Source organism: Lissotriton vulgaris, chromosome 12, assembly GCF_964263255.1.
Source record: "Lissotriton vulgaris chromosome 12, aLisVul1.2, whole genome shotgun sequence".
In the NCBI taxonomy this organism is placed as follows: domain Eukaryota; kingdom Metazoa; phylum Chordata; class Amphibia; order Caudata; family Salamandridae; genus Lissotriton; species Lissotriton vulgaris.
The window spans coordinates 41,403,940-41,415,507 of NC_141700.1; the positions used below are offsets into that span (position 1 = coordinate 41,403,940).

Below are 11,568 nucleotides of genomic sequence, written 5' to 3' on the forward strand. Positions count from 1 at the left end.
TTAAAGTTAAACGAAGCCTCAGCTACCCAAAATGGATGCTGCCACCACAGACACGAGTCTGACCTCCTGCTGCTGGGAGTCCTTCCAGCGAGGGGAGCCTGGACAAAGGGTTTCCTGTCAGGGGCGGTGCTAGCACCGACCCAGACATGGTTTTGTGTATCCTGGGTAGGCAGGGCTTTACAGGAAGGTGACTGCTGAGTGGCACCCCGGTGCTCACTACGCATAGGCCGGTCAGAACCAGTTCCAGGGGCACACCAGCCCCTGGCCTGGGGAAAGTCCGGCATGGCAGAGGGGTGTAACCACCCCCCTCCTAGTCCCACCCATAGGCAGGACCTAGTCACCGGGTCAGCCCCATTTTTTAAGTATAAAGATGGGAGCGGGCCCCCTGTTCAAATTAGATCATCTTTGGAATCAAGACACGACTTTCTGCGAAAGACATCAAGATTTCCTTCTTCAAGATTCTCCCTTGTGGCTAAGGAGTAGTCACCCTGCATCAAGCGGGCACCATCCTAAGAACACTGCGGTCTGCTGCAAGTCCTTCTTCACGAATCCGACGACCCAGCTCGACGAGACCCGGCTTCCCTGGCACCTCTGACCTCTACTCACCTCTACAGCAAAGCTGAGAACTGTGAGTGCGACGAGACCTCGAGGGACCGATGATCGCCAAGACTGCACGACTTCTTTGCAACAAGCCCACCGTGTGCTCCACTAGTGAGTGCTTTGGGGTCCGAGAAGCCCCAACCCTGAGCAGCTCCAGCACCGAAGATCAGCCCTCCAGCATCTCCACGATCTGCGTGGGGCCCTTCTGCTTTTGCGTGCTCACCGCACTGTGTGGCTACTAGCCGGCTGGCTTGTGGCCTTCTTCACGAAGCCCGACGACATCACTGCTGCTGGTCTGGTTGCTCCAGACTGGCCCTTGCTTCCTTCTTCAAGAGAGGCACCCCGGACCCTCCTGGTCCACTCCAGACGCCATTTTGAGTCCACCGCGTGGGCTTGAATTTGCCAAGGCTTTGTTGCCCAATCCTGGGTCCAGCGACGCCGACAGCTTCAATCTTCGTGGGACAGCTCGCTCCTCCATCCTGGTCGCCGACAACGCCTCCTGGTCCGTGAGATCTGCGAGCACAGCGTCACCCACTCACCTAGTCGAGGTGACTACCATCCGGTGCCCTCCTGGTGCCACCTGACTACTGGCTAGTAGTCTCGAACTTGGTCCCCTCTGCTTTCAGGTGTCATCTTCCATCGATCCAGGCTTGGATCCACCGAACTTTCTTCACTGGTCGCCTGCCAGCAACTTCTTTCTTCCAGGCTCCTGGTCCGTCTACGAGGATTCCCGACGTCTTTTGAGACCTATGCAGCTGCAGCCCCTGGGCTAGGTAACTTCGGCATTTTGGTGCCCCAGCATAGCCTCACTATCCAAGGGTCAGAATCCACTTTCGTTTTCCTCCTACCAGGTCGGGTTCACCCGAGAACACTAACTTTGTCTTTACTAGCTACCATAGACTTTGTCCCGCATCACGCGTGAGAGTGCACACTCTGCACCCGAGTCCCCTGGGTCTCCTAGAAGTAATCTGAAGGTTCTATAGTCAAGACCTAGCGATTCCAAAGCCTATTAGTACTGTACTTACCTGCTAGTAATTTTGCATTCCACTTTCAGAGTATATGGTTTTCCGTGCCCCTCGGGCATTTGTATATACTGTGCTAACTTAAGTATTTTCGTAAGAGTTTTGTGTTGTGCTTAGTACCCTGTCCTCATAAAGAGTACAGGGCTGTTGTGAATCTTAATAAATAACTTGTTTATTTTCATAACACTTGTGTGGTGTCCTTTCACTTGGTATTCAAGGGGTATACGTGTGGTAAACAGCTGGCTTAACACGCCCTCTCGAGTCTTTAGCCTTAGACTGCTCGTATCCACGCTACTAGGATAGCTGGTCTATAAGGTTGACTTACAACCAATCATCAATAAGGGTTGCTGGACTGATACATAGTGTTCACTAGAATAGTGAGCACTGCATATCAGGCCACCTTCTCACAATGTGCAAATAAACTTACCTGAAAGATTAAGGCAGTTTAAGGGGGCAAAACAGTTCTGCAAAGGGGTGTATTGTGTTGGCTGTGGAGCTGTAGGCATCTACAGGGCGCTCTCCCAGGATCCATACCTTTCTGATTGGTCTACCACCACTGCCCTGCATCTGTCATCTGTACAGGTCCCATGATGGGAACCGACAATTAGGTTTCTTCTCAGGTGTGTGTCCAGTCATGGGGCATCTTGGACTCCTGACGTGCTCCATACAAACTCAGGTGTGCACGGCCACAGGTGCACTCCATGCCTCACTTGTAGGCCTGAATGGTGAATCCTGTTCCGCTCACGGAATTTGCGGAATTTGGTAATTTTGAGTTCTGCAGAGACCAAGGAATTGCCCAAAATTCTGCGGCATGGCTGAGTTTTTTGCTTGACCGCGCTTTCAAAATGCGTGTTTGCGAGATATTTCCCCCCTGAGCACACAAACAACGTTTACGAACAGGAAAAAAGCATTGCGAATGGGCAGAACGAATGGGCGGGCGAATGGGCGTGCTCACAGAGATTTTTTGCCGTTTCGCCGGGCTTTGCGTAGCGCGACTACAAATTCCACCGAGCCCTACTCACTTGCCCGCGCCTCGCAAAGTCTACGCCTGGCCTGCCACATCTTTGTTAGTTGAGATACCCCGCGTCTGGGATTAGTGATTGTTCAATACCTGGGACATGGGTCTACATGGGTGGATTTGTGTCTGACTAACCTGGTGTGTCTGCTTTTGTCTGGAATGTCATTAAAAAGAATCTCATGGAATTGGTTCTGAAAAAAACAATTCCGTCCCACGCTTTTATCCTTCCTGTCCTGGTTTTGTCCCTCCCACTACCTCTCTTTAATTCATTTCTGCTTCCCTTCCTTCCTTCTGTCCATCTTCTACCCCTCTGGCATACCTTTTCTGCCCTACACAATGTCCTCTATTTCAGCCTCCCTCCCCCTAAATCCCATCTGTTTATTCTCCCTCTCCCCTCTTTTCCCTTCACTCACACTTGCCTTTTTCCTTCCTTCTCATTTCCCTCCTTACCCCTTCCTTTTCCTCCCCCTCACCTTTTTCATTCCATTTCCACTTCTTTCCCTCTTCCCTTGCTTCTTGCCTCTCCTTGGCTCTTTATTTCCTCACCTTTATTCCCCCTTGCCCTGGCATCATTAACCCATACATTAAAAGGCGGGTACCTGTATAATAAATACACTGTACCACCTTGGGGTGCTATTTTTAGCCTCACTAAGGAAAAGCACAGATTGTGAAGAATGTTTGTTTACAAATTGGATTACTAGGACATTAAGGCTTTGTCTGCTGGTGAGAATAGCGTGCCACCAAAACCAGGTCACGTCACTTCGTCGAGGACACTCTATACGTGCAGCAATTAGCACTAGTCATGTCTTCATCCACCCCTTGCCAGGTAACCTCGGCCCTCCCTTGCTTGAACTGCACGTCTTCAGAGAAGGAGGTGGGAACACCAGGCCGTCCGCCGCCCAGTTTTTCGTTAGAGTGATTCCATGAAGTGCCACGCCTGTACATCGCTGTGCTAGGTAATTCATAGAAAGAGCCCCACCCTGTCAGCCCCTCCCCCCTCTCCTGGCAGCGCCTCCCTCCCTCCCTCCAGTATAAATAACCCGGCCGCCGTCACCTGCCTCAGAGCGCAGTCTTCCTACAGCTGGATCCTGCAACTTGCTGCTGTCCGCCCACAAGGCTTAAACAAAGAGCTTGATCTCCGCGCCGCCGACATGATCTTCGACAAAGTGAAGCGGTTCCTGCTGACCCTGGACTGCCTGGAGCCGGGCTCCCTGCCCGTCTTCAGCAGCGGGGACACCGTGACGGGCCGGGTGCTGCTGGAGCTGGAGGCCGAGACTAAGGTGGAGTCCATCAAACTGCACGCCCTGGGCCTGGCCCGGGTGCACTGGAGTGAGTCGCATGGCACCAACTCCAACACGGTCTACAGCCAGAACCACAGTGACGAGGTGGTGTACCTGGACCACCAGGAGGCGCTGCTGCTGACAGGTGAGATTGGGGATGCCTGCCGTAGAACAGTGGCGTGGGGCGATGGGGTCCCCGGTAGAATGTGATGAGGGGCCCGAGCTCTCCTATATCTCAGAGATGTTCATTGGCATTGGACTGAATGGGGTGATGCTGCTGCAGTCGGTGTAATAGGATTTGGCGAGGATCACACAGTTTGGCCAAGAGCAGCAGCCGAGATTAGTACAGCTAGCATAACTTCCTCCGGCTCGAATGCCCTCCCTATTCCAGCCTGGGTTATATTTCCACTGCTTGGCCGAGTGTAAACTTGGAGTTCGCTTCCTCCCATCATGCACTGCTCTCCCCGCCTCAGCCCTGCATATTTCAAGCAGCTAATGTTCCCTGAAGCTGCTGCGTCATGGGAGCAGGGCTGAGTCATTTTCTAGGAAGCGGCGTGGACGGCTCTATTTTCTGCATCACGGGCTCTGGGTCAGCACGGCCACATGCCAGCCGGACAGACACCCGTGATGCAAGGAAAGCGAGCTTCAACGCGCGAGCCGTCCTGCAGCGCCTAGAGTTCACACGCACGATGGTGCAGCGTTCGGCGCTGCCAAAAAGCAGTGCCCGACTGGTATCTGTTCACCAGTGTGGACTTCTTCAGGGCAGTCAGGAGCAAAAGCGTTATATATTTTACTGCATGTCACTGCTAAAAAATAAAGGTGGCCCCGTGAAATCTGCTTTTCGACCTCTTGATGCAAGTCACTGGCTCAAAGCCGAACGAGGCTCCTCAGCCTTTCATCCTTCAGAGGTCGATAAGAGGAGTACCGAGCAGTTCGGTATAAAAGGCACACTATCAGCACTTACCTTTCATAGTCAGACCAGCATGAATGACTCGTTTGCCCATCAGCTGGCGCCCTGGCGCTTAAAGTCCGCTGTTACGAAAATATCGCTTCTATTGTTTCTTGTATGTGTGACTGACAGCTGAGCATGAATTTATAGCGCCTTGTTTTTTTAAATCTTTTTTCAGACGACGAAGCCCTCACGGTTCTGCAGCCAGGAACACACGAGTTCCCCTTCAGCTTCGAGTTGCCAGAGTAAGTGACTTTTTGTGACTTCTGACAGTGTATGATGATTACTGCTTGCGAGGGGAGGGGTGACGTCATACAAACCCCTCCCCCCTCCCTGAAGGCTCAAGGCTCTGCTATCCCACCGATGTAAATGGACTTTGGGCTGACTGGTCGCCCCCGAGGGGTGCGGCCGGAGCCCGAATTACGCCCTGGTGGGGAGTAGTGAAGGGCAGCGGGGGTGGGCTTTGGGGGAAGGGAGAGCCCTCTTAGCACCTTTAAGTATCTTCTGCACACACTGGTGGTGTACCAGGTCACAGATGAGCTCTCCTGCCGCTGGGAGCCATCCTGCCATGACGTGCAACGAATAACTGGGCAGGTGTATGTCTAGTAATCAGCCTCTCGGGCCTGTGATAGGAGACCCTTCGGCCCAGCGTGCAGACAGCGCCGCCTTGCGCAATAGCCAACCCCCTCAGCACTTAATATATATATATATATATATATTTTTACAAATGGTCCTGCGACCAGAATCTGACAGCCTTCCTTTCTTTTCTCCTTGTTCTCCTCCAGGAACGCGGTGACGTCATTCGAAGGGAAGCACGGCAGCGTGCACTACTGGGTGAAAGCCAAGATGCACCGGCCCTGGGCCACCGTCAGGAAGGCCAAGGTGGACCTGACCGTCATCCACCCCATTGACGTCAACACGCCCGCGCTGCTGGTGAGTCTGGGGGCGACCCTCGGCGGTGGGGGGCCTCACCGAGGCAGACGTGTATTGACAAACCCCAATAGGTAGCACGCCACCCAGCTTCCCATCTGGTGGACCCAGATTGTTGATTTTAAAATTATAATGCACATCCCAATAACGGTGCTAGCTCCTACCTGCTAAGGGTGTGCTTCTAGCTGCTAGAAATGCTAAACGCCAATCTCTGCTCTGACGGCTAAAATACACCCTCTGAGCAGCACAATTTCTAGAGGATCCCCCCAAGCGCCTTGAGACCCTCCGGGTGAGTAGCGCGCTATACAAATGCTTTGATTGATAGTCCGTTGCCTCCTGTGGAAAGATCACACCGGAGTCCTAATTTGAACCCTGACACTTTATGTCATTGAGTGATCTTGGACTAACCAGATTAGCTCCCTGTGTTTTTGTTCCGTACTCCCTATGTGGAAACACATGATATCACTTAAAACACGTTTACGAGAGTAGTAAGCTAAACCCCCAAAATGTATATAAACAATAAGGCCCTTCTAGGTACCCATACATTTGAAAAAGGGAAAAAAAACATGGGCAATTTTGGATAGCAAAAAAACCCAAGAAAATATATTGTAAACTTGCCAGCTTAGTTACACTTGGATAATTTGAGCATAAATCCCAGTGCTTAGTGAAGGTGGTAACACATGAGGTGGACACATCAGAGCTTGGCCCAAAGCAAAATTGATATATAAGGAGCAAACATGATTTCAGGCTGAGGACTTTAGGAGACGATGAAAATCAGTCCGGAAAAAAGTGTCTTGGCCACTTAGGTTGTTGGTGTTTCGATCTGTGAGAACAAGCTTGGGGCCTGCATCAGGACCTAAAAAAAGGGCCAAGTGGAATTATTCTATCATTGTTTAAGCATTGGATGAGAAAGGCGTCTTTATCCATTTTAGATACAGATGCAAAAATATTGATCTTTTTAAAGAAATGTCAGTGGTATTCGTTGGCTCTCGTTGACAATTCTATCGATTGTGTGAGCTGATTGGTCAAGGTGCATGAAGTGATGTCTAGTTGTTATTTTTCTTCCTGTGCAGGCCCCGCAGAGATGTACCAAGGAGAAGAAAGCCCACACTTGGTATTGCAACCTCGGCCAGGTCTCCCTCACTGTCAAGATTGACCATAAAGGCTACACCCCAGGTAACTTGAAGCACCAACTTACCTACGACCCAAACTCCCACTAGTAATCTGCATGGCCATTAGAGACTTGTATATTACCTTGTAAGCTTTGTCTTCCACAGGATGGAAAAAAGAGAAACTATGTTTGCTCCTTTTCCATGATCTGGATGTAGACTAAATAGTACAAAAATACTTTGCTTAATTTTTGCCTGTAGAACATCTATTTTCAATGGAATTTTCAATTTTGCTCCATATATTGAAACAGATTGCCAGACCTTCTCTTTAAGCATTTTTGGTGACAACCTAAATATTGCTTGCCCCTAAATAGTTCACTGATGATGGGCTGGCTGGTCTCAGGACTTGATCCATTATTTCCATTTCAAATGTTGAGGTATTTAAAGATGGAATGCTGACAGTAGTGTGTGATGTGTAGGCCAGATGCAGTCATTCCCTCCAAAGTGAGCCGCGTAGAGCATTGTCTGCAGATCTTAGTAGATGCAAGGGTTCTCTAACAGAAAGACTTTCTCTTCTCCTCCCAGGTGAAGACATTGTGATCTTCGCGGACATCGACAATGCCACTTCCAAGGTGGTGGTGCCCAAGGCGGCCATTATCCAGACGCAGACCTTTGCCGCCAGAGGAATTACCAAGCAGAAGGCGACCATGGTGGCCACTTTGACGGGTGAGGCACTGCCCCCCAGAAAGAGGGAGACGTGGCAAGGAAGAACGCTGAAGATCCCGCCCCTCTGCCCGTCCATCGCGCAATGCCGGATCATCCACGTGGAGTACGCACTGAAGGTGAGTCTGGGATTAGCATCTAGGTTTAGAAAGGTTGAACACAGGTAGATATTACTCTGATTCACATATGGGTACCAGTGATGGATTTATTGATATTTCAACTTTGGGTGATGGGATACTCTGTCAACGTATTACATATATCCCGTCCACCATCGATGGGCTTTAACGGGATTGTAGTACAGCGGATGGTCTATCCATCAAGTTGCTACGAGTATCCCCTATGGCAAACTCCAAAATAGGCTCTTCAATTCTCGATACGCGATTCATATTTTGAAGCTTGTTTTACTTTGATATGTTATGGAGATTTGTAGAGCGCCCGATCACCGGGAGTGTGTCCTGTCGCTGACGAGGTGCGAGTCTAGGTACACCTGGGGCCTAGTGGGACTACTTTATCAGTCAGGTCTTCAGTTTCTTGCGGAATTCAAGAAGTGAGGAGGGGGCTCTTATGAGTAGCTATCAGAATAGAATTACCCAGGAATTTGGGTAATCTAATACGGATTTCCCATCCGCAGCTGTGTCGTATCGTTAGCGTTTCTCGGTCATGGTCATTTGAAAGGGAATTCCAGCAATTTTAAAAGCATGAATTTCCGCTTTCTCCCTTTTCTTCTAACTTCCTCTGCCTTTCTGGTGTTACCACCAGCTTTTCGCAGATGATTTCAATAAAGTTTCGTCACTGTGTTAGAGGCCGCCCTTGTTATAGAGCCGCACCCATCACATTGCACTTTACGTTTCATGCCCGGGGCGGGCTCAGCGGGTGCAAGCCGTCACGAATGCATGTGCCAAGGACAGAAACGCAAGTCCTCGCTTGCAAGTGTCTGCTTCAAAACAACGGCTGCCCGGTCTCCCTGACCCCAGCTGCTTAAAAGATGTGTATTGACTCCAAGTGTTAGGAACAGAATGTGAAGGTCAGAATGAAAGGGAGGTTTTAACAATTTAAGGGATTTCCTATTGAAAATTTGACAAACTGTTGCTGTGGATGAGTGCAGTGAGTGAGTATGTATTTTATGTTGCATCTTGTAACAGTTGTTTTTGTCCCTATCTTGTTTTTGTGTAGGTTTACGTTGAAATTCCGAGTTCGTCAATGCTGTTCTTGCAGCTACCGCTGGTGATTGGAACAATCCCATTGCGTCCCTTCGGGAGTCGGTCGTCCAGCATCGACAGCCAGTACTCTGTCAATCTGGAATGGCTACGCACGACCATCCCCGAGCAGCCTGAGCGTAAGTACCTTATTGATGACTGTAGTCAACAAGTGTAGTAAAGTTGCTCCGTAAATATGTTTCTTGGATATTCGGTCCGCTGAAACATAAATCCCATAGGATACTATGGGATTTATATTTCGGCGGACGGGATATCCGCCACTGTTGTGCCGGATTAACCCGTCCGCCGAAATCTAAATCAGGCCCTCGGTCTAAAATAACTTGGCTGTGTTCTAGCATGCAAAGGATACATATTGTCCTTCAAAGCTCCACTACACCAGGAAAATCCTAGTGGAGTGTTTGGGGTGGTTGGTGAGGGAAATCTTGCAGAAATAATTGTGGGAACACCGAGTCCTGTGGCTGTTCCCCATTCCTAAGGTCTACGCTTGTAATCCCTTGGGAATTTCGCCACTTGGAAAAGTCATAATGACCGTAACTTGTTGAGTTTTCCGTAGTAGTTGTGTAGCTTCTCGTAGACAAAGAAACAAGTTTGTGTTCTAGATATCTCTTAAAGGAAAACAATCTGGGAAAAGGTAGACGGATATTGTTGCTCTCGATGAGTTTTGGAGTGTTAGTGTCTGCTGTCTAAGGGCCAAACGTAAACTCCTCATCTAACGAAGGGATGTTTTTACTTTCAGCTCCCCCGGAATACTCCAACACTGGGTTTGACGAAGACTGGGAGTACGGCATGTCCCCGCCACTCAATAGAGACTTCAGCGGTGTCCTGGAGGGGCCGTTCTATACCTACCTTCAAGAATTCCGGAACCGCCCGCCTCCGCTTTACTCCGAGGTGAGCATTGCTTTGCACACCCCTATTACAAACCCTATAATTCACCTTAAAATCCACAACCCATTGTGTCATTCATATGTGGTCCTACCCAACACCAAGCCTTCAAGGTGTCTTTAAAACACTTCTATGAGGTGGTTCTTGAATGTCAGGAGTAAGAGTGGTGAAGAAAGGTCTGTGGAACCGTGATACCCGAGAGAAAGGGGAACAGAAGCAAGGACTGGTGGACTGTGGGTGGACACAATGGGTAAACTGGGCAAAGATTGGTGAACCCCCAGAGATGGGATGAATGGGTATGGATTCAATGGTTGGGCCATAGAGAGAGGGCATGAGAGGGGTGTCGAACGCTCAACATGAAGTAGGAAATACCCTAATCTTTTCATCGTCGCGTAAGTACGGGCCATCCTCGTATGACACACAACAGATTCCAAAATTTAGAGATTTCAGGGTCTTGCTTTAATCCTCACATTTCTTTTTGAGACAAGACTATTTAGTAAAAACACAACTTTTCTATCCACCCATGATATTTGTGCAACAATGTCTATGTCATGATGGCCAACTGGACCCAGCAGAGTTGTGCTAACCTTCTCCTTGTGTTCTTCTGCAGGTGGACCCTTACCCAGTCGACCGCCTGAGCCCCGCCACCTGAGCGGCCAAAGACGCAACAGAAAAATGTTGTCATGGTAGATCGAAAAAGCCCTGTTGGGCACGAGATGGTGCTTCAGCACAGGACGTAGCACAACTGCCAACATTCAGTGTCAGAGGAGTGGGCAAGGCTCACCCAGGTGTGTCGCAGCCCTGCTTATGGCCGGCTCGCTCCACTGCTTCATGGGGGTGCACATTATACAAGGCGCTTGGATCTCAAACAAACTTTGCTGCTACAAGTCACCGGCTTCAGGAAAAGCGCGGTGCTTTACGAAGAAAATGCAGACTTAAGAACTGGACGTCGTAAAAGTCCAGAAGTACATACATGCCTAACAAGGTATGTGGGACCCTTCAAAGAGGAGCAGACGTGAGAGGAGGAACCTCCTAGGAAAGGGGGAGGTTGAGGAACCTCCAACAAGAACAATTGTGACATTTTCAAGCGGAATTGGTACAAGCCAGATTATTTTTCTGTTCTCTCATACAGGAGAGGCAGTCTAAGACTGGAAGGCACCAGTAACCACACAGGCACAAACATCCAGAAATGATTGTTCAAAAAACTCTGAACCTTGAATCCAGATGTTTATCAGTGCGTCACTTGCAGTCACACATGGGACATCCACACGCCGACCAGTTGTGGGCTGGCCCTGTGTACAGACACACATCATGGTGTTATTTCTGTACCACTGCCATATTGTCGCAGCGCCTAGCGTGTGTAGTAAAGTTACTCGGACAGAGTTGTGCAGTTCTGAACTAATGCGCTGTATGTGATGCATAGTAAATCTCCCTGGCCCCAGTGTAGTGCAGAAGGGAAGGTGTCTGTCATTTTTACATAAATGATGTCTGGCCAATGTCGCTCTGCAAAAGTGAAAAGGTAAATGTTCCCTGCCAACGTTTGTGGACGAAACTTGGAATGTTCTGCTTGATGCAAACCTTGCATATACATTAACTTAGTCATTCACTAAAGCGTCTGTGTGTTTTTGTTCACAGAGTATTTCACTATGTTGCTGTTTAGTCATTTTACTTGTAAACAGGGCACATGTCAATCTAGTTGGTTCGAAGCTTTTAACAAGACAACGAAGTGGCCTGAATAAAATTCTAACATTACAGATACATTTTCGTTTTTGATTGCACAGAATTACATGAACTGGTGTGTACAGGCTACAAATGTTTCTAATCTACACTCGGAATAT

At 49.2% G+C, this 11,568-nt stretch overlaps 1 protein-coding gene across 1 annotated transcript; it reads left to right on the plus strand.

Moving 5' to 3' along the window:
• The first annotated feature begins 2,054 nt into the window (after window positions 1-2,054).
• Window positions 2,055-11,336, plus strand: LOC147673194 (arrestin domain-containing protein 2-like). The gene is made up of 8 exons (XM_086946979.1): window positions 2,055-4,065; window positions 5,048-5,114; window positions 5,655-5,802; window positions 6,873-6,975; window positions 7,494-7,750; window positions 8,805-8,967; window positions 9,585-9,736; window positions 10,341-11,336. The coding sequence occupies exons 1-8, from the start codon at window positions 3,792-3,794 to the stop codon at window positions 10,380-10,382; spliced, it is 1,206 nt and encodes a 401-aa protein (XP_086803105.1). The 5' UTR covers window positions 2,055-3,791; the 3' UTR covers window positions 10,383-11,336.
• Window positions 11,337-11,568: the final 232 nt, after the last annotated feature.

Bases quoted from the DNA above. Each gene is read 5' to 3' on its own strand.
- LOC147673194 (XM_086946979.1), top strand. From the start codon at position 3,792: ATGATCTTCGACAAAGTGAAGCGGTTCCTGCTGACCCTGGACTGCCTG. The intron at 7,751-8,804 runs GTGAGTCTGGGA...GTTTTTGTGTAG, and splicing joins ACGTGGAGTACGCACTGAAG to GTTTACGTTGAAATTCCGAG. The intron at 8,968-9,584 runs GTAAGTACCTTA...TTTTACTTTCAG, and splicing joins CATCCCCGAGCAGCCTGAGC to CTCCCCCGGAATACTCCAAC.